Source organism: Choloepus didactylus, chromosome 12 (genome assembly GCF_015220235.1).
Source record: "Choloepus didactylus isolate mChoDid1 chromosome 12, mChoDid1.pri, whole genome shotgun sequence".
NCBI lineage: Eukaryota > Metazoa > Chordata > Mammalia > Pilosa > Megalonychidae > Choloepus > Choloepus didactylus.
In genome coordinates, this window is record NC_051318.1 from 19,008,558 (window position 1) to 19,031,858 (window position 23,301).

The 23,301-nt window shown below is 42.3% G+C and overlaps 1 protein-coding gene across 3 annotated transcripts; it reads left to right on the forward strand.

The window, feature by feature from the left end:
- Positions 1 to 572: 572 nt before the first annotated feature.
- On the forward strand, positions 573 to 20,424 carry GJB2 (gap junction protein beta 2). 3 transcript variants are annotated; one of them, XM_037800161.1, is made up of 2 exons: positions 573 to 611; positions 18,444 to 20,424. In XM_037800161.1, the coding sequence occupies exon 2, from the start codon at positions 18,466 to 18,468 to the stop codon at positions 19,144 to 19,146; it is 681 nt and encodes a 226-aa protein (XP_037656089.1). In that variant the 5' UTR covers positions 573 to 611; positions 18,444 to 18,465; the 3' UTR covers positions 19,147 to 20,424. The 3 variants fall into 3 exon arrangements, with proteins under 3 accessions (XP_037656089.1, XP_037656088.1, XP_037656091.1); XM_037800160.1 differs by lacking the exon at positions 573 to 611 and adding an exon at positions 14,505 to 14,670; XM_037800163.1 differs by lacking the exon at positions 573 to 611 and adding an exon at positions 15,000 to 15,061.
- The last annotated feature ends 2,877 nt before the right edge of the window (positions 20,425 to 23,301 follow it).

Here is a 23,301-nt window from a genome sequence, read left to right on the forward strand (position 1 = left end):
CAGCCTATCCCTCCAGCCTCGTTACAGGTCTTCATGTTGAGATTCTCCCTCCTCTCCCCGGGCCCTCTGCTGGGATTGGGGCTCCCTGGGCTCCCGGCTTCTCCTCCTGCAGCCAGAGACAAGCCCGTCTCATTCACTGTGGGTCCCCAGCCCCCAAACGTGCGCCCTCACGTAGTGAGCACCGATAAATGTGGTTGCAGTGACTGGGTGTTGGAGAGGAAGCCGTCGTCTCCCTGCTCTGTGGGAGACGTGCTGGGAGGGGAGGGGGCTCCTCAGCCTCCCGTCCTGTGGGGACTGAGGCCTGGGAACGACTTTCCCACTGTGGCCAGCAGGGCCGTTGCCATGGTTTCCCCACCCCCAGGAGCACTTAGGTGAATGCTGATTGAAAACCAGAGAGTGCCAGCCAAAGTCTTTTCAGGTCATTTAAAAGGGAAAAACGTTGGTGAAGAAACAGCATGCCTTGAGGCCATTCAGATGTCAGGCCACAGTGGGCACATTCACCAAGATGAGGAAGGAAAGTAATTGTGAAATTACCCCCCAGAATCTTCTTAAAGATAATACTACAGAGATCAGCAGAGACTCCATCCTTTCTCAGCCTCAGTTACTTGAAGGTACTTGTTAACCTAAATTATTTCTAGGTATGATTTATTAGATAGACACTAAAGTAATTTATCCTAGGCTTTTGCTAATATGATTTTTAATTTATGGATTCAAGGTTAATGTGTGATTTTAAATTATAGTTAGCACTAAGCCATAAGTAATTATTTTTATATATATCATGATACTCTTCTTCATCTCTTAACTCAGAGATTAGTTTCCTATTCAAAACTAATTAAAACAACGTGAAGCCAGTCTCTACTGCCTGGTAACCAACTTTCTAACGTTCAGAAAAGGGAAAACATATATTGAGAGTGGAATGGATTGGTTCTGTTGAGCATCAGCCCCAGGAGAAACCTGTGAAACATCTCACAGAAGGGGTATGTCCACATTTGTCGGGAACCGATAACTGGATAAGGACTAATAGCAGAGAGACGCTCTTGGCCAAAAATGCATATTTTGAGTCAAAGTCAGAGCCTCTGCCCTACTTACCAGATGCTTGAGATTTGAAAAGTTAGATTGTGAACACTCCTCATACACCACAATTCCATCTACAAGAGAAGTCAGACACCCCCCAGCTAGTGCCAATATTAACGGTGTCCAGGTCTAATGTTTCCCCCAAGGTACATCTGTCAAAATACTGCCATGTCCAGTTACTGGGTCATCGGGGCCAAATTAATGTAGACGACCCCCTAGGAGTTTCTCAAACCAACTAGATCAGAATTTCTGGTCCCAAAGCTCAGGAAGCTGTATCTTCAATGCACCAGTTGATCTGTATCCAGCCAGCCGACTTCCAGGTTCCCAAGGAGCAGGAAAACTTGTTAAATTCCGTTGTGCCAAGAATCACCTGGTGAAGTCATTTATAATGTTCTGGGGCCACGTCCACAGAGTCTACTTCAGTCAGCCTGGGCTGGAGCTTGAGAGTCTGCATTTTAAACAAGTTCCTGGGGCGTTTCTCACACAGACAGTCTTCAGGAACACTGACAACACTTGTGTCATTTCAAGCGGCTCCTAAAGGTCAGTTTCTTTGATCAAATGCTTGATCCTGTCAACTGGCTATTTTAAGTACACATTTTTTTCCCCCCAAAGCATAGGAAAATTAAAAGTGTTCACAGAGGATTGTTTGACCAGGTCAATCTCACCTTTCTTAAACTCAAGTAAGTTTTTATACCAACATTTTAACAAACAATTCCCAATGTGAAAGCACAGCCACCCAGATCTCTGGCTTAAAGAAAAGTGGTTTGGGTATTCTGGGGTTTTTTGTTTTTGTTTTAGTTTTGAGGGGCTCTAAGTGCTTCAAAAAATTACAACTAAAACAATTTCAGACACTACAACTAAAAAATGGCCCCCATGTATTTATTCTGAAAATTACTTTTATGAAATTAATTCTAAACCAGCACCTAAAATTTCATCTAACGTTGTTCAGTTTTGGATCTTTAAAGCTTATCTTAAAGTTTGCATTCTAGCTATTCTATTTTCAGTCTTACAACAAGCTTTGATGGAAGCAGTAAAATTCTGCCTTGTATTCCTTTATTCATCTTTTTAAAATGTATTCCTCTTTCCCATCTCTAATGGCTGTATTTCAAACATATAATGATAATAAAAATATAAATGTCCCTGAAATATCTCTATACTGGAAAACAGGAGTTTGTCCTTTCAGCAACTTGCCCAATATCAGGAAGAGGAGATTGGGGTGGGGGTGGGGGACTCAGTCAATAACAGCCCACTTCAATGCATGGCCTGCCATTGCCCGACCACTCCTAGCAATGACTGCCCTCGATAGCTATCTACGATTCTTTGATGACCCAAGCCTTATAATCACCAGGCTCCAAAGAAGTCCTTCTCTCAAACACCCCACAGTCGGGCCCCATCACTCCACACAAATGAAACCACATGAAAGACCTCTGATAAATTCTTCTAAGGATCCACTTTCCATCTTTATCCTACTTAGCTTATCCATTTCTGCTTCCTTTGGTGCTACAGACATCACTTCTTTTTCTGCCAGCTTCTTTGCTTTGTTTGTCCGTGGCTATCTTCTTTCTCCTTTCATTCAAAATGTTCTTCCTTATCTTCTCTGATACAGACCGAAGGTCAGAAGCCAAGTCCGTCACAAGGTGAGAACTGAGCGTCCTACTTTCCTCTGTGTCCCAGGGGCCTAGTGCTCAGGTTCACAATGAGCCCTGGAGGTGCTCAAGGCAAGGCTGATGGAGCCGAGACCTGGGCAAGTGAGGTCCCTCCAATTAAGGCAGCCTTTGGACCACACCTTCCCTGCAGAGGAAGGGCGCCAGCCTTCCTCCTTCCAACTCTTACTTCCTCCTTTATGCAAACTGAATCTTCTTAAACTAGAGACTATAATTTCTCAAGTGTCTACTAGGCATTACACATACTCTCCTTGGTAAGTGTGTTAACTCTCATTTTACAGATGAGGACATGGGCTCAGAAGGTTGAAGTATTCTGCCACATGGTTAATAAGGGAGAGAGCAAAGAGTCAAATCCAGGTGTCGCTGGCTCCTATACTCCTTCCACCCTGTCTGTGCCAGTTCGAATACATTGTGTTCCCCAAATGCCATTATCTTTGATGTAATCTTATGTGGGCAGACTTTATCAGTGTTGATTAGATTGTAATTCTTTGAGTGTTTCTGTGGAGATGTGCCCCACCCACCTGTGGGTGATGACTCTGGATAATTTCCATGGAGTACTGGCCCGCCCACTGGGTGGGCCTTGATCAGTGGAGCCATATCAATGAGCTGATGGGCAGAGGGACCTCAGTGCAGCCGTGAGTGATGTTTTAAAGAGGAGCTACAGCCAAGAGGGACACTTTGAAGAAAGCACAGGAGCTGCAGATGAGAGACAGTTTGAAGATGGCCGTTGAAAGCAGACTCTTGCTCCGGAGAAGCTAAGAGAGGACAAATACCCCAAGTACAACTAAGAGTGACATTTTTGAGGAACTGCAGCCTAGAGAGAAAGCCATTTTGAAACTAGAACTTTGGAGCAGATGCCAGCTGTGTGCCTTCCTAGTTAACAGAGGTTTTCCTGGCCATCCTCCAGTGAAGGTACCCAATTGCTGATGTGTTACCTTGGACACTTTAGAGCCTTAAGACTGTAACTGTGTAACCAAATAAACCCCCTTTTATAAAAGCCAGTCCATCTCTGGTGTTTTGCATTCCAGCAGCATTAGCAAACTAGAACACTGTCCCACTGGGGAAATTGACCCCAAGCCTCAGTTCTTCTCAAAGTCATCTCTTGAGATGCTGTGTCATTTTCTGCTCTCAAACACGACACTCTGGTGCACAGACCTGATGGGAGGAAGGGGGACAAAGGTGAAACTGAAAGTCACGTGCATGGTTTGACATGAAGGATCCCAAAGGCCTCTTTCCTCGTCCAAGAACAAATGCCACCTAACTGTCACTTGTCTGGTAATCAGTCATCAGCAATTCATCCTACAGTATTTATCAAAATCATAAATGCGTATCCCGTTTGATCCAGTAATTCCACATCTAGGAATCCATCATACAGAAATTCTCAAGTACACAAAGATACACATACAGGATGCTTTATGCAAATTATTTAGAATAGCAAAAAAAAAAAAAAAAAAGGGAGACAACTTATGTATCAATTATCAAAGAAAAACCCAGAAGAATTTAGTTAGTATTTGCACTGTGATATTTTAAAGCATAAAATTCAGCAGCATTGATTATATTCACAATAGTGTGCTACCATCACCACCATCCATTGCCAAAACTTTTTCATCACAACAAACAGAAATTCTGTACCCATTAAGCAAAAATTCCCCATTCACCCCTCCCCCCAGCCCCATGGTAAACTCTAATCTACTTTCTGTCTTCATGATTTGCATAGCCTAGATATTTCATATAGGTGAAATCATAGAACATTTGTCCTTTCGTGTCTGGCTTATTTCACTCAGCTTAATGTCTTCAAGTGTCATCCATGTTGTAGCATATATCAGCACTTCATCTCTTTTTATGGCCAAATAATATTTCATTGTATGTATATACTGCAATATGTTTATCATTCAACAACTTGGGTTGTTTCTACCATTGGGCTATTGTGAATAACACTGCCATGAACATTGGTGTACAAGTATGTTTTGAGTCCTTGCTTTCAATTCCTTGGGTTATATACCCAGAAGTGGAATTGCCAGGTTAAATGGTAATTCTATGTTTAACTTTTGAAGAACTGCCAAACCATTTTTCACAGCAGCAGCACCATTTTACATTCCCAGGAGCATGCATGAGGGTTCCAATTTCACCACATCCTTGCCAAACCTCATTATTTTCTGTTGTTTTTTAGTAATAGCTATTCCAGTGGGTGTGAAGCGGCATCTCATTGTGGTTTTGATTTGCATTTCCGTGATAGTTAATGAGATTGAGCATCTTTTCATGAGCTTGTTGGCCATTTGCATATCTTCTTTGAAGAACTGTCTATTCACATCCTTTGCTCATTTTTTAATTGGATTGTTTATCTTTCGGTTGTTGGGTTGTAGCAGTTCTTTACATATTCTGGATATTAAACTCTTACCAGATATATGATTTACAAGTATTCTCTCCCATTCTGTAGGTTGCCTGTTTACTTTCTTGATATGTCCTTTGATGCACAAAAGTTTTTTTAATTTTGATGGAGCCCTATTTATTTTTTTCTTTTGTTGCAAAGTCTAAGAACCCATTGCCTAATACAAGTTCCTTAAGATGTTCCCCCATGTTTTCTTCTAGGAGTTTTGTAGTATCAGTTCTTATATTTACATCTTTGACCCATTGTGAGTTAATTTTTGTAAATGTTGTGAAGTAGGGGTCCACTTTCATTCTTTTGCATGTGGTTGTCCAATTTTCCCAACACCATTTGTTGAAGACTATTCTTTCTCCTTTGAGTGGACTTGGAAACCTTGTCAAAATTCAATTGGCCATAAAAGTGAGGGTTTATTTCTGAACTCTCAATTCTATTCCATTGGTTTATATGTCTGTCCTTATGCCAGTACCACACTGTTTTGCTCACTGTAGCTTCATAATAAGTTTTGAGATCAGGAAGTATGAGTCCTCCAACTTTGTTGTTCTTTATCAAGATGATTTTGGTTATTCAGGACCCCTTACCCTTCCATATGAATTTGGTGATGGGAAAACATTCTGCAAAGAACACCATTGGAATACTTACTGGGATCACATTGAATCTCTAAATCTCTTTGGGTAGAATTGACGTTTTAACTAGATTTAGTCTTCCAATCCATGAACATGGAATGTCATTTGGTTAATTTAGGGCTTCTTTAATTTCTTTCAGCAGTGTTTTGTTGTTTTCCATGTACAAGTCCTTTATATCCTTGGTTAAATTTATTCCTAGATAACAGATTCATTTAGTTGCTGTTGTAAATAAAAGAACCAATTATCTAGGAATAAATTTAACCTTACCAATTTCATGTACATGCTCTACCAGTCATTCAGGAGAGCTAAAATCTCTATGAATGTGTATCTGTCACTCCTCCTTTAGTGCTATCAATTTTTACTACATGAAATTTGATACTCTATTATTTAGTGCATACATATTTAGGATTGATGTCTTCTTGATGAAATGACCCTTTATCATTTGAAATGTCCCTCTTTAATTCTGGTGATCTCATTGCTTTAAAGTATACTTTGTATGGTATAGGTACTCTAGCTTTCTTATATGTGTTGCATTATAAGTTTTTCCACCCTTTTACTTTCAACCTACCTGTGGGTGTACTTCCATTGACTGCTTTTTTCCTCCTGATTATGAAAAACTCATGTTTATTCATGCCTTGTAATTGTTTAATGAATGTTGGACATTGCATATAAAAGAACAGTTTTTTTGTTTGTTTTTTTGTTTTTTCCAGTAAGTACTAGCCCTTTTCTCTGCCACGTGGCTTGAATAAGGATCCAATCTTTCAGTTTTCATCAAAAAATGAAATTGAGCTGGGGCTGGGCTGCAGTGTTAACTAAACAGCCACACCTATGGGCCCTTAATAGTACCAAGGACATTTCATTTTGCCCCTCAGCCCAATCCCAGCCTCTTACACCTCCACTGTGAAACACTTATCTCTTTGATCTTGTCAGTATTTGAGCTAGAAGGAAGTTGAGACACAGATTCATACAGTTTTGGCTCACTTTGAATTCAATTCCAACATGGCCCCAAAATTCAAGAACTGTGAGACTGTAAAATTCTGTTTTCCAGCCTTGCCTCCACTGCCACTTTTTGCAGTAAAATGGAAGGAAGAGGCAACGATGGAGCTGAAAAATTTAGTTTTGCAGTTGGGGCTCTTCCAAATTCTAATCCACCCAGCAGCCAACACTGTTATTAAAATCTTGCTGAGTTCTCCTCAACTCTACAAAATCTCTTTATCTACAGGAAGCCTGCTTCTCTACCTTCCCCCACACAAACCAGGTACTTTACCCCCAATACAGAAGCAGCCATGTCTCTCTGCTCACCTTCACTCTCTACAATTCAGTTCATCAACATTTACTCTGTTGTTCCTTTATAATCATTATAGAAATGTATGATTTTCACTTTATCAGATTTTATCAAGAACAATGGTATTTTGCACTGTATATCCTAATTGTACGCAGAACCCTTATTTTTTATTTGTGATACCAAAAAAAAAAAAGGAAACAATCCAAATGTCCATTAATAAATTGTGTCTAACTAAAATATTGCATAATCACCTAAAGGGATACTATGAAGATGTGTGAAAGAATAAGGAAACTCTTTATTTATTGATATAAAAAGATTCCCATGATATATTAAGTGAAAAAAACCAAAGGGTATGTGCCAGTTTGAAGAGCCATGATCTTTTAATCCAATCTTGTTGGGTGGAACATTTTGATTGAGTGTTTCCATGGAGATGTGACTTGCCCAACTGTGCGTGGGTCTTAATTAGATCACTGGAGTCCTTTAAGAGAGCTCACAGAAACAAGGAGCTCAGTGATGCTGAGAGAAGCTAAGAGAGGATCCCCAGATGCTTAGAGAGAAACAACCTGGAAGAACAAGCAAGAATGCACAGGAGCTGAGAGAGAGAAGCTAAGAGAGACAGAAGCCCAGAGACATTCTAGAGAAAGCCATTTTGAGACCAAAACATGGGAGCTAAGGACCAGCAGATGCCAGCCATGTGCCTTCCCAGCTGTCAGAGGTGTTCTGGATGCCATCAGTCTTTCTTCAGTGAAGGTATCCTCTTGTTGATGCCTTAATTTGGACACTTTCATGGCCTTAGAACTATAAATTTGTAACATAATAAATCCCCTTTATAAAAGCCAGTCCATTTCTGGTATTTTGTATAATGGCAGCTCTAGCAAACCAGAATAGGGTAGAACAAGGTATATAATATTCTACCTTTTGCATAAAAGGGGGGATAAAAGTAATCTATATCAACATATGTAATATATTTAGTGTTGCTAATAAAGTAGAATAGCAGGATTCAAATTAGATATAATTATATTCCGCTCTGAGCTGGTTACATGTCATGATTAGCAGGGAAACGGTTAAGCTAAGGATTTTTCTCCTTATAGGTTGCCATCATTTTCCTGATTTCAGCAATAGCTTTATATATTGAGAGATAGATAAGTAAAGAAACTCTCAAAAGACACAAATTAATGAAAGTAGTTAACTTCTTGTGTTTTTTAAAGTATCTTAATCCTTAAGACTTGGTTTCCACTTCTGTAGAACAGAAATAAAAATACTTTCCTCATGGGATTATATGATAAAAGAAACCTAAAGCATTTGGCCCAGTTCAGGAAATTAAGTTGTGGATAAATGATTAACACAGTGTTCTTCACATTGGATTGTAGCCACGTACTCTCTAATTTATGTTTACATGTTATTGTGTGTCCACTACAAAATCTACATCAGTCATTCAGTTATGTTCCATGTGTAACAGTCTGTTTTTCCCTTTGGTAAATTGTAAGCTGGAGCTGTGTCTTTCCAAAGCCTATAACTGAAGAGGACCTAGTATGCAACATCATGTAGCCTAAAGAGCAGATGAATGTTTCCCGTCAGATGGTGACTGAAATGTTGATGACAAGGTCCTCTAGGTTAACCAATACCATCTCCACCCAGGGCAAGCTTCCTAAACAGGAGTTACTGCTAAAGAGAATAGCCCAGTATGCTCAATTCTCCACCATAACTGATTCATTTCAAAACCAATAAAAAGTGGTAAAGGCTTGTGTTTATTGCCTCCTTTTTTCCAAAGAACAGTCATCCAATGCATACTTTTGACACTGACAGTCTCCCTTCTGATTCTTTAAATACATGACCTATTGATCCATTAACATGACTGATCCATGACTTGTGATCATACTAGACATGAAAGCATTATTTATATCCCTTTTTATATAAATAATTTTATTGTTAGTTAAAGATCTAACCAAATTTTGCTATTTCTTCTCATCAACCCCACGAACCAAACATACTCAGATTGCAAAGGAGAGTATACACACAGCATACTCAGATGAGAAATGGGAGTGTGGGAAAAAGAAATATAACAGTGGGAATCCATTTTCCAACCCGAAATAAGGTTCCTAAGCAGCCCTTCCACAAATAAATCTCATCAGCTTGGACTTTCTGGGCTCCGGAGGCTGTGAGCTTACAACAGCCCGAGAGACATTGGAGGCTGCTCTTCAGGCCTGGATGTCTCTCCTCCTAGTAACAAGGTCATGTCGTGTGAGGCCACAGTTAAATCCCACTCCAGGAATCTGTGACTTAGGTGACATTTTTTGTTACCTTGGAAATGGAATAAAACAGTGGATTTCCAACATTTTTGTCACAGAGACATATAGCAAGAAATACATTTTACATTGGATCTGGGACATACATGAGTAGGAAAAAACATACACAATGCACTCTAATATTTTTCTATTCTATTCTGTCATTTCATTATTTCATTTTTAAATGGAAGGAAGGAAGGGAGGAAGGAAAGACGGATGGATGGCAGACAGACATTTCCCAGTCCACTTATAAGGCTGGGAGCAGCAACACTAGACTAGAAGAAAACAATATCCGTTTTTCCACCCAAGTATCTTCCAAGTCTGTACATAATACAGAAAAAGTTCCTGTCAAGTCTTCCCAGTGCCATCTACTGTGCCCTCTGGGTATTGCAAGAATCTTTTTTTCCTGGCACATTTTTTTTTTTTTTTTTTAAGCGAGATTAAATCAGAGAACTCCTCACAGGAATATGTGCTTCTTCCCCAAAGTAGCAACGGTTCTGAAACAGTTTAAGGAGGAGGTCTGGAGGAATAGCTAATGAACAAGGCTGGTTACAAATTGTAACATCAAAGACTCACATCGGTCCCCAAAAAGGTGCCTTACAAGGTGTAGAATGACACCTTATCGAGACCTTAAGAGCAAAACTGACTGCGCAATCAGAAAGTTTTCAGAAAGTGACAAATTTTAGTTCAGGACCTTCTAAACTAGTATTGCATGAACAACTTCTATAGTCTGTTAAATACAGTATAATCCGTTTTCCAGGGAATCATTGTTTAGTCTCCAATCAAACCTCCATCCATTCTGAGGCAAGGCAAACGTCTTGGAGGGGGGAGGGGGAGAAAGAAAGAAAAAGAAAGGAAATAAAATGGTACATGGACCTTTATTTCCAGAACTAAGTGGGAACCAAATCTCTCTTTTCTCATTACCAGCCAGTTCACTCCAAATTCATCAAAAACAAAAAGCAGCAAAACAAAGTTGTTGTGCTTGGTATCCTACGGTCCTATCCAGTTACAAGCAGAGTTTGTTTGTTTCTGGGTTAAAATGGTCACCACTAGTGACACTAGTTAGCTCTTTGAGTACCTGTGTTTAAAGGAATGAGCAGAGGCCAACAATATAATCTAACAGTTCACCTGGATTTATCACTAGGGAAAAGAAACAAATATCAAAGTATAAATAATTAGAATGATGACTTTTTCAATACAACCTACATCTATAACCATTTTATACTAAAGCAACTCACAATATGAGCATTTACTTATACCCTAACTTGTTCCAAAAACTCTTCAAGATGATATATAACATGATATGGCTGTAACACAAGCTAGAATGCAGAAATCTCTTTTGCTGCTGTGTAAATGTAAAATGTACATTTTGACAAGCCACTGTAACTTAAGAATTTAATTTTTATATTGAGTGGAAGCAAAATTTCCCTACCAGTCTGCCTAAAGAGTTATAGCTCTGGATTCATTTCTGCCCAAATTGTGCTTTTGATACAAATCCATGTGGAATTATCTTTCCAATTGCTCCACAGTCTGCTTAAATAAACACAAAAAAAGCTACACTGAAGTATTTGCAAGTAAGAACATATGCTAATGTAGCAGAGCCAGGGGCATCTATTTCTTTTGCACCTGAGACATATTCAGCAATTCAAATTTCCCCCCAAATGTTTTATTGTGAATATAATGGAATGAGGAAAAGGGGGAGGCTTCTAACAGTTTCAGTCCCAATGGAAATGTTGGAACTGTTATGAGATCTCTTTAAATTGAAAGTGAAGAGAACCACTAAATTATCAAATTCTGAATTTTCGTTTTTATTTTTCAAAAGTAACAACTGATTTTTCTCCTAAATGATTTGACATTAACAATTTTAAGAAAACAAGGAAGACTGTGGGTGAAGGATGCAGAGAGAAATTATAGTGAAATGGTGACCCCCTGGAAAAGTGTCCACAAAGGTTTTAAAAGACCAATGTACGTCCGCTCCTGTTTTAAAATTATACTATCATATGTAAGCCATTGTTGATTATCCAGAGATTCCAGGAGGTCCTTATATTTTCAGTTTCCAACTGCTATTTTGAGGAGAGATGAATTTTCTTTTCCTTTGTCAGTTATAACTACTATTAATATTTCAACAACAAACTCAAGAAAGGGGAGGTGTAACCAATAGCTGAGACATATTCAATAGATCTAACCTGCCCTAAAACTGTGAAGTGGTAGGACAGTGATGCCACGCTCTCAGAAGTCTCTTACTAGTCTTGTGACACATTCTGCCAACACCTACATCATTTATGAGTCAGAAATTTAACTCAGAAATTTGTGATATACATTCAGAGTATCCTTCCTGGGGGGAGTTCAAGGGACTGCCCTATTAGGCGGTTGGAAATCACATTAAGAAATATTTTTTGTCTTGTGCTGATTTCTTGCACAACAGCAACTTCTTTCTTTTGGGTTTATTTATAAAATAAATTAAAGTACCAGGTAGCTGCAAACGTTAGCATTTTCACCCTATAACCTGATGTGTGCAGCACCCAAATATCTACATACAAGTTTAGCTCACTTGTACTCACCTGGATTCACCTTTTTGCTGGTAAGCATATATGTAAAAACATCCTCAGTTCATCAGCAGCACGTACTGATCAGTGCCTGCTGTTCCTGCGCATTGTGTGTGGATTCACTTTCTTCAAGACCTACTGAGATGTCAGTTTTTTCCACAAAGTTCCATCAGAAATTATTCTCTATCTTGGTTCAATCCCTACAGGTTGGTTAGACAAAGATGTTCCATTAAGCAGTATGTCTTGAACATGTTCTCGGTATGGTGCCAGAAATTCAGGGGTAGAGACCAGGTTTTGGGGTAACAGCTTTTTCAAGTGAAGACTTGTGAAAACAGGGTGACAAAATTATGGTGAATTTTCGATATTTACTTTAATGAAGTAATGCTTTTACCACACAAAAATGCAACTTTGTGATTGTACTAGCCACAAAATAATTACAGGATTTATACACATAGTAACTTGTAGTGTGATCTGCTAATAGGATATATATCTAAATTCACCTGGAGATAATAACTTCAAGTATTCAAACTTAAAGCCCTTTTCCCACCTTACCCCTGTTTCTTCACCTTCTCTGCTACTCTGAAGGACACATACACACACACACAAACACCCCACAAATATCAAAGATTTACTGCCCTAGAGGAACTCCAAGTCTGGTTGGGAAGAAAACACCAACATACAGGAAAACAATAGAAATTATACAAAACAATAAAATCAACTGCCGAACTGTAAGTTAAGACTTAAAAACTATAGGAGTTCTAGCTATAAATCCTAAAAATAAGGAGTGACTGTGATATACAGTAGTTGGGCAATAGCCCACAATAATTACACACATCAAGAGAACCAAGTCAGGGGAAGCAAGGAAAAGGAAGTTGAACAGCTACCTACTGAAGTGACATAAGCACAAAAATCTAAGATAAGATTGTTCAATCACGGGCAAGTGAGTTAACTGTCAATCTCCAAACCAGCTTTATCTACCCAACCTCCTACAATGGTTCTAGAATGTTCCTTCATTCCCTACCCAAAGAGGACTCCAGCGGACTCCTAAAAAGCACTGCCCTGAAGAAGCAATGGTCTGAGCCCACTGACCAGCTCCAGCTGAGGCGCGCTGCAGTTCCAGGTGACCTCTGCACCACTCTCAGGTGCGCTCACGCAGGTTGCCTCCCAACGAGCTGATTCAGAACTCCTCTCCGATGGGCCATACAGGGCTCTGGGCAGCTGTTCGAGCCGTCCATTCATGAGCAGACACTCCCTCTTGGGCTAAGTCTTAGAGCTGGGAAGGTGGGGCCATAACCGCGGGACAAAATTAAGGTTGGCACAGAGAAGGAAAGCCTAAATTGGCCGATGGCGATGGGCCATCAGTTTTACAAGGAAAAGTAAAATACAGTCCCACTAAATGGTGGCAATCACAGGAATCCTACTTCTGAGCCTAGATCTGTCTCGTCAGCATGAATCATCAGCTTCACTTAACGTAAGTTTATGAAGTTAAAACCCAAGCGTGAGAGAGCGCAGCCGGGCCCCTCTCGGCATGGAATCAGGGAACAAGACACCCGAGCAGGAAGTCCATCAAGACTAGACACGATAGTCCCCCCTGCTCTTCAAACTTACTGTTTCGTCCATTTGCTCTGTGAGTATCCATTTTTGACACTCGTATCTGAAGATATCAAAATACCCAACCAAATGTGAAGTATGTGAGACCTCAAAATTCAAGATCATCAGGCCTCCCTGAGAAAGAACTGAGGTAGCCTGATTACACCGTCCAGAAATCCCACCACTGCTCCGCGCCCACCTCGTGGCTTGTGTATAGTATGCCGAGGGGATGACTTCATTCGTAATTTCTTTCCTTTCTGAGTAATCTGCCCCCCTCCCCAAAATTGAGTAACTTCATTGCAATTTCCCAACCTTGTAAGGTGGTGGTGGGAGGGCCTGGGTGGAGAAGCTCCCAGCTCCCAGCTCCCAGCTGACCGGGTGGCCGAGTCCACGTCCAGGGCACGGAAGCGCCTGCCCCGAAAGTGCAGACCACTGCCCCCCCCGCCCCCGCCCCAGGTCCCCAACCTCAGCCCTTGGCACGTTGTTGAAAGTGATCCAGTCCAATTGGGGATTCAAGAAGGCGTCTGCCTGTGGGGTTGGAGGGGAGAGAGTACCTCCCCTCAGGACCTCGCCACCCTGGTGGCCCTCCTCATCCGCCCCCAGCCCAAGTTCCCGATGGGACACGGCCGGGTGCCCACGGATCTGTAGCCAAGAGCTTCTCGGGGTTACTGGGGGAACTGGAAACTTCGAGGCCCAAAGTAAATCTTGAAAGCATTGGGGACGCCAGGTTATCTTACGTAAAAAAAAGAGAAAAAAGGAAAAGAAAGAAAGAAAGAAAAAGAAAAAGAAAAAGCAGAGCTTTAAATGCCATCGCACTCTTGAAGTAGTCGGAGTGGAAATAACAAGGCCGCCGCCTGTCCCTCCAGCCCCCTCCTCCACGCAGTCCTCCCAGGCCCCTCCGCCCCGCGCGCCCCCTCGGGTCCCGCGCGCTCAGGGGCGGGCCTTGCGGGGGAGCCGCCCCACGCGCCCTGGCAGCCGCGTGGGCAGGAGGCGGGTGTGGGCGCGGTTAAAAGGCGCCGCCGAAGGACACAGGTGGCTGCAGCTCCAAGACGCTCGGCGGCGCCGCTCTCCCCACTCAGAGCCCCGCGGCGCGCGGGAGGTAACGCAGAGGAGGCCCGAGACTCGGCGGCGCAGGCCACTCCGGCTCAGCCCCGCTCGGACCCCAGACCCTGCGCCCGGACTCCGGGACACCCGCCTGACCGGTGTTTCCGCCGCAGGTGAGGCTTGCCGGGCCGCGGACCCGCTCGGGGCGCTGAGGCCGGTGTCTGGGGACCTCGGAGGGACCCGCGGCGGGGTAGCAGCGCCGGGGCTGCGACCGCGCGGACCTGGGACCGGGCTCAGCCAGGACACTCGCGGAGGGGCGGGACCCGGAACGCACCAGGGTCCTTGCGCTTCCTGCGCGGGGAGTAGCTACTGGCGGCGTGCGGCCGGGGCAGGTGGCGAGTGCGTACTTTGGTCAGGGAGCTCCTGCGGTGGAGCTCGGAGACTCGAAGCCGGGTGTTGGCACGGGGCTTGCAGCTTCGCGCTGCGCGAGAGAACCGGGTAACGCGCGCCCCGGGGCGATCTTGGGGTCCCGCGCGCCTCCCGCGGGCCGGGCCGGAGTCGATGGTACAATTTGTCTATAGTATTCCTTTGGGGAAACGCTCGCAGCGCACTTTGGCCGCTTGGTTGCTTTGCTTATCTGCCGCCACCGAAAGTTGAAATTCTCTGCAGGCTTGGCTTGGAAAGAAAAGTCGATTGTGTTCGATCAGCAGGAAGGCTGCGCGGGAGCACCCGGCCTTCTCAGCCTTCTCCTCGGCACAGAAAGTTCTGCGGCGGGGGTTGGGACACAGATGAACTGGAACTTAGTGGTCTAAACCTGAGTCCATGTGGGGGTTGCTTTTTTTCCCTGAAGAGCGTTTGTTTGCTTGTGTTTTCCAGCTGGAAAGAAAGAAAGCTTTTAGGACAGTTTACAGGTGGTGTGCAGTAGAGCAGAGGTGTCCTTTAGGGATGTTGCGGCTGCCCTTCGATGCTACCTTCTCTGGAAGGGGATCAGCCTAAACAGTGTTACTAACAGGCTGTGACACCCGGACACCCATGGGCATTTCCTTTGGACTCTGCCTCGAGACGAGTGGGGACAGTAGCATTTGGCAACAGCCTTGTCCCATTTACCCGTTTGAGGTCAGGCACAGTTCCAGACGCTTGTGAGGCGGGTGGGGGAACCGTGTGGGGACAACTCAGCAAGGACGGCCGCCACAAAAGTAAAGGCTGAGAAAGAGCTGGGTGAAGAACTCCTGGGAGCCCCGTGATTCGCCCGCGCTTCCCTGATGACAGCCCCGCTGCTCACTCGCCCTCTAGCCCTACGCGGCTCAACTGCAGGATGCTGAGGGCCCGCTGGGAGCCCACCTCGGACCCAAGCTGAGGGTCGGGAGATCAGGAGAGCAGCTCCACGGCTGTTGTGCATGCTGAGAACCATTTCATCCGGCCTGGTTAGTCCATCTCAGTCGATTCCTTCCATCCCATTCCATGGTCAAATTTTAATTTACTCCTCTAACTTTATTAAAAGGACCTTTAAAACAGGTAGTTGTGTCTCAACCAAAAAAAAATTTTTTTAACAATATAGGGTTTATTTCCAACTGTATTTTTCTCAATTGATAGTGATGAGACTGGTGGACACAAAAGTGTAGGATCAGTGTTTGATACTGAAAAGGCATGAGCCCCACCCCTCACCCCCCACCCACATTTTTTGGCTAGATGCATTGATGTAAACCAGGGCACAGTTTATGTCAGTGAGTGTCCTATTTCCAATGAAAGGAACTGGAATCTCTAATTCCATCAGATTGCTTTAAAAAAAAAAAACAAAATCTGAGTCTTGTTGCTTGGGTGGTTCTGAGGTTCTAGAGAACTCCCCCTGGTGTGGAATGCTCAGCCCCACAGCCAGTCGCTTCTGGGGCTTCCAGGCGGTCTGCATTTCAAAGGGTCTGTCCTGAACCCAGACTAACCGCTGCTTTTATTCCAACGATGTTTCTCTTTTTCAAACTGAACAGGGCTAAATGCCTCACGATTATATTCTTATCTTCTGTAACTTACGTGTCCCTGAATCTTCTCCATGTGCCTGCTGCCTCCTGTGGCCAAGATGACCTTAAATCACTGGTGCTCCCAACAGTGCCTGAGATAAAGACATTCATTCCAAACTTGCTGAGGGAGTCACTGGGAAACACGATCAAACTTGCTCACAAGGATGAGAGCATGATGCTTTTAAGAGAATAAGGAGGATTCACTACCAGCTCAGCTTCATCCACCAGGGTGAAGAGGGTGGAATCTTGACCAAAAGAGGGATTGGTTGTGACAGGCTAGGGTGTAGCTATGACTAAACGCAGACAGTTCACATCCTGGGATGAAAAGAAGGCTGTCGGCTCATGGAAGATCAATCCAAGGGCTCTGAGGGCTGCTTAGACAGCAAATGAAAGCATTTCTCCAGTCCAGTTTTAATAACTAGCCCATTATGCAAGCAAGCTTTCCTTCTCTACCACAGAACTGTGATAAACAACTTTGTTGGGCGAGTAACAGGGGAACCACTGGGGTTGAATGTTCTGTCATTTTTTCATGATGTGAGTCTTTAAAAACACTTCTAAATCAAAACCATAGCCCACAACAGAAGTGCCCAGTTGCAGCACTTCTCAAAACAGCTATCCCTGAGTACTGACTAAGCCAGGAGCACCAGCAAACAGAGTTTATTATGGGTCTGCATGTGGATAGTGGCTTTTCTCCATGGAGAGACCATTTCTAACCTGTTCCTTGTCATACAGTAAAGGAAGGAAGGCCCATTGTGAAATTTTTAACTTGGATGCCTCCAATTAGTGACCATTGTACTGCTCCTTCCCGAGTCATTGGACATTGACTGAGATATTTTAAGGAAAGTTGCTCCACAGGGAGACAACGCAATACTGGATTAGGTGGAGCTATATGAATTGCTTCTCCGTCTCTCTCTTTTTTTTCTTTTATTTTGGTAACATATATACAACACAAAATTTCCCATTTTAACTGCTTTCAAGTATTCAATTTAGTGGTATTAATTACATTTGCAATATTGTGTTCCCACCACCACCATTACCAAAACTTTTTACTCACACCAAACGGAAACTCTGTACCCTTTAGGCAATAACTCCCCATTCTCTCCATCCCCCACTCCCCTGGCTCCTGGTAACCTTTAATCTACTTTCTGTCTCTGCAAATTTGCTTATACAAGATATTTCATATAAGTGGAATCATGCAGTATTTGTCCTTCTGTTTCTGGCTCGTTTCACTCAACATGATGTCTTCAAGGTTCATCCATGCAGCCTATATCAGAGCTTTGTTCTTTTTTACAGCTGAAAAATATTGCATTGTATGCTGTTTATCCATTCATCTGTGGATGGACATTTGGGTTGCTTCCATATTTTGGCTATTGTGCATAATGCTGCTGTGGACATTGGTATACAAATATCTGTTTGAGTCCTTGTTTTCAATTCTTTGGGGTAGATACCTAGAAGTTGGGATTGCCAGGTCATATGGTAGTTCGATGTTTAACTTTTTGAGGCACCGTTTCCCACAGCACCACTTCTCATCCTCACCAGCAGTTATTTTTCTTTTATTTTTTTTTAATAGCCTCTCTAGTGACTGAGTTGGTATCTTATTGTGGTTTTGATGTGCGTTTCCCTAATGGTAATTATGTTGAGCATTTTTTCATGTGTTTATTGGCCATTTATATGTCTTCTTCAGCGAAATGTCTATCCAAGTCCTTCCCCATGTTTTAATTCAGTTGCTTGTTGTCTTCTTGTTGAATAGTAGAGTTATTTATAGTATAAACTGCTTCTTGGTTTTGTTTTCATCTTTTTTGGTGTGGTTGCATAAGAGTTGGTGTTTGCTTAGGAAGAGACTTGAGGGAGCTTACTTACATGAGACTCAGGGAAAGCTCCCAGATTCTGTCCTGACTCGTCACCCTTGACTGTGTCAATTTTGTCTGTTTCAGTGCACACCTCCCAGAGGAGAAGATGGATTGGGGCACACTTCAGAGTATTTTGGGGGGTGTCAACAAATACTCCACCAGTATTGGAAAGATCTGGCTCACCGTCCTCTTCATTTTTCGCATTATGATTCTTGTCGTGGCCGCAAAGGAAGTTTGGGGAGATGAGCAAGCCGATTTCATCTGCAACACTCTCCAGCCTGGATGCAAAAATGTGTGCTACGATCACTACTTCCCCATCTCTCACATCCGACTTTGGGCTCTTCAGCTGATCTTTGTGTCCACACCGGCTCTCTTGGTGGCCATGCATGTGGCTTACCAAAGACATGAGAAGAAAAGGAAGTTCATCAAGGGAGAGATAAAGAGTGAATTTAAGGACCTAGAAGAGGTCAAAAACCAAAAGGTCCGCATCGAAGGGTCGCTGTGGTGGACCTACACGAGTAGCATCTTCTTCCGGGTCATCTTTGAGGCTGCCTTCATGTATGTCTTCTACATCATGTACGACGGCTTTGCCATGCAGCGTCTGGTGAAATGCAGTGCATGGCCTTGTCCCAACACGGTGGACTGCTTCGTTTCCAGGCCCACGGAAAAGACTGTGTTTACAGTTTTCATGATTGCTGTGTCTGGAATTTGCATACTGCTAAATGTCACTGAGTTGTGTTATTTGATAATTAGATATTGTTCTGGAAAGTCAAGAAAACCAGTTTAACACATTGCCCAGCTATGAGATGAAAGATAGCATGAAAAGAGTGAGGTAACCTCTGCTTAGTTGCCTAGGTACAGTCACCAGTATTTCCCAAGAAAAAGATGCAGATCGTAAATGCAACCACTTGAAACCCCTACAGAGCTCCCAGGAAACTCCTAATGCCTCCATTGGAGCTCTGCTCTCTGGAAGCTTCCAAACAAAGGCTTATGTCCATGCCGAGATTAATTTTTACTAGAGTTAGTTCCAGTGAAACTCCATGCTGGTAGGGGTTATTGTAGGATACTTTCAGATTTTAAACAAAGGATAAAAGCATGTGTTTCTCTTTATCTGAGGAAAGGCGAGAGCTCCACGTTCTAAAGAGGATGTTGATAAGACTTGGTTTTTCCTCGTGGGGTTCCCTTTGCCAGTTTTCCCAAATTAAAGGTAAACAGAGAGAATCTTGGTTCTTTTATTTGCTTTGCAAGTTTTAATGCCTAACAATGGACAGAGTTACCTAATGCTTCAAGCTCTCTTATACTTTTTTTTTTAGTGAAAACTTTAAAATAAGGTATGTTCTTTGGATCTACAAGATGTTCTGGGAACCATTACATGTTTTTCCTATTCACAGGCTCAGACAGTAAATGGGGTGTGATTCGATACTATAATTTAATTTAAAATATGGCCTTTGGGTTATGAATAATTTGAGGTATACTGTGAGGCTCCCCATTGTACCAGCTGTTCTACGTAGTGTATAAAAACATTTGGCCTCTCTCCACTGTATATCTCATTTGAACCCAAAACCGAAGTTCTTAGTGATAGCTAATGATAACAGATAGCCTCGTTTTAAAAATTGTAGGTGTAATTTTGCATAAAAAACACAGGAGGACCCCATATTTAGAGCAGGTTGCTTGGGAATATTTTATTGCCACAGTACACATTAATGGTTCAGAACAAAATGTGGGAGGGATGTCACTTTTTTTGGTGGAACAGACTGGACTCGACATTCTGATAATTAAAGATGAGTTTAGTCTACTTTAAAAAAGTTTGTTTGCTTCCATTTGTGAGAGTGTCCAATTGTTTTAAGTGAAAATAGAATTAATAGATAGTTTGAAAACAATAGGAACTAAGGTTTAGATAAATGTTTAGCAGTTCAATAGGACAAAGTTCAATAGGATAAACAGGACTTGATATTACCGTGATGCTTGACATGTTTTCCAGAAACTGCTACTTGACCTACTTCAATGAGAGTAAACATTTTCCTGTTACTGAGAATAGCATTGTAAAAACATTTTGTAAGAATAAATAACAACTTTAATTATATGCTTGTAACAAAAATTTTGTAATATCTCAAATTTTGTTTAAAATATTGAAATATAATTAATTCATATAATACTTATTTAACATCTAATTTTTAATAGAATAGCACATTTTAATTTCATCTAGAGCCATTTTTGTATAAGTACATTAGTATTTTATATTTCCTGTCATCAAGTGGATATGTTAACAGGGTACATGTACCCCCTTCTGAGATCTCTCTGCCCCAGCTGCAGAAAAGTCTCTGTCACTAGAGAGACTGGCAGAGAAGGGAGAAAGAAAGATGATTTCTTCCCAAACCCAGGCTCGCCTCGACCACTTTTTTGACAAACATCCACCTAAGAAAACACTGTGACATGCTAGATGGAAACATAGCTTGGAGAATACTGAATTGGGTTTAAATAATTAGTTTGGCTACTAAATGAATCATATATAACATCATTCAATAACATTTGAAAATGTTATTCGTGGTGAAGATGGGCTGAGGCATGAGAAGCAGCCTAGAAGGTGTCTTGTCTTTCTGTGTGGTGTATGTAGCTGAAGCTAGTTGTATGAACTACTTGCTTTTCCTTCCGTGGTGCCCATTTCTCTGGGAAATAAATCAGCTGGACCAGTCTGTGTCCCTGTGAGTGTGACCAGGGCCCGCGGGGGCCTGCCCGGCCCTTCCTCAGCCCACCCCAGAGAAAACCACACAAATGATGCCAGGGACTTCAAAGCATTTACACATTGATAATTATTGGTATTTTTATGGAGGACTATAAAAATTTTAAATAGCTTTAAAAGCACAAAAAAAAACAAGCCAACTTTCATCTGGGTAAGAGAAAAGGGATAATAAATGGTCCCTGCCTGCCTTCCTGTGTCCACAGCCTGTTTTAACACACAACTTCTTAAATACATATATTCTACAGGCAATGAAGGTTATTACTCTCAAGGTATTAAAGGACGGTACCAAAATAATTACAGACTACCACCTACCACTTTTAAGAACTTGTAGAGAGGTGTAGCAGTGTGCCTGAAAATTAGAGGTTGAACTCTCAAAATGATAATCCTGAATATATACATTGCAAATCATCAATTTATAATCGGTACTAAGTGAGGAAAAAGTCCTGTTTTGTTATTTTTTTTAAATCCCACCAAAAAAAAAAAGAAAAAAAACAAAAATAAATAAATAAAATAATAAAAAAAATCCCACAAAACAAATGCATGTCAGGTTGGAAGGATTAAATCCACGGCATGACACACTAAGGTTCTAGAAAGGGACTCGGGCTCGGGGTGAGCCTTTGGTGTTGATTACCATGGGGGTTTTAGGAAACAGTGGATACGTAATTTAGCCCAGCATGAGATTCATCAATAAACTGAGGAAACGTGGTCTCAAACAGCTCTTCAGTAGATGTACCATTATCAAAAGATGAATAAAAAATGGTGACAATGGATCAGGGTCAATGTTGGGGGACAAACATAGTTTTCTCCAGAGGTGAGACCTGAACCCTGTGTGACCATCATGCCATCACTGACCTAAAAGATGGATCAGGGAGCAGCAAGCTATGGCTGAAATTAGGTTTTATAGCCAGTAGACACTTCTCTGGGCCTCAGTTTCCTAATCTTAAAATTGGCTTAATGAATACATCCCGAAGTTAATGCCAATCAAATAAGATCATTTGATAATTAAATAAGATAGTTTATGTAAAAGTTCTTTTTTCCATTAGATCAACCCCAAGCTGGGAGGATGACGGATGATATGTTAGATAGGAATGATTCAAGCCAAACTTGACAAACTGGAAACCTGAAAAGATGCACATTTACACAAAGTTCTAGATGTCATTAATTTTGTCTGCGGGGCTCCACCTCCTTCCGACAACTAGGAGACACTGATCACTTACCTTCCCTGGTCTCAGAGTGGGCCTGTGATGCAGGCCTGGCCGGTGATCATTGCACCCCCTCTCCGTGCATCTCCCCCACACTGTCTCCAGGACTGACTGAGGAATGGGGGTGGGGCTTTCTCTGGGAGCTAGTGGAGGCTGGTGCACTGTCCCAGAGCAGCTGGTGGTTGCGTTGCCCAGCCCCTGAAGGCCCTAAGACATGGTCAATGTGAAGTCAACCTCCCAAGAGAAGCAGGGACAAAAGGTGGTGGAAGATGAACAGTCCAGAGGTTTCCTGTCATACCTTTTCTGCTGCTCTCCCTTAGATCGTCTGGGTTACCCCAAAATTGTTAGATTTCTGTTATGACCAAAAAAAAAAACCTGGCTTAATTAAGGATCCTCTAACAAGCAATGAAAATGGTTCAAAACATTGAAAGAGGTTTATAAGAAGCATTTTAAGTTCACTGCATGTTCTAGCCCCAAACTATCTTTTCCATCCCATTTCTTACTGCAGCTTTTTAGGGACACCAAACCCCAGGCAAAATGAGCAACCCCAGACACATGGAGCACTTCCCACCATGCCCGTGTTACCGGGCGCTGCCCTCTGGGGAGGCCTTCTCCACATTCCCACGTGTCAAAGCCCTTCCTCTCCTTTGAGACCCAGCCTAAAGGGCCCACTTCTTCTAGAGTCGTCTCTGATTCACGCCTCGCCTCTTACCACACTCAGCGTTGTCCTGACACACATTAGGCACTCAGGAATCACATGTTAGAGGAGTCAAACATTAACGCTTTCTAGTTATTCATGAACGTAGTTTTTCCAGTGGACTCCAAGCTTTTGGGGGGCCCATGTCCAATTAGGCACTTAATAAATATCTGTTGAATGAATGAACAAATGAAACAGGAATATCATATTTGTTTAAAAAGATCAAGAATGAAATTTTGAAACACTCAAATATATCAAGAATGACAGAGCATGGAGTAGTAAGATATTCCAACACAATAAGGG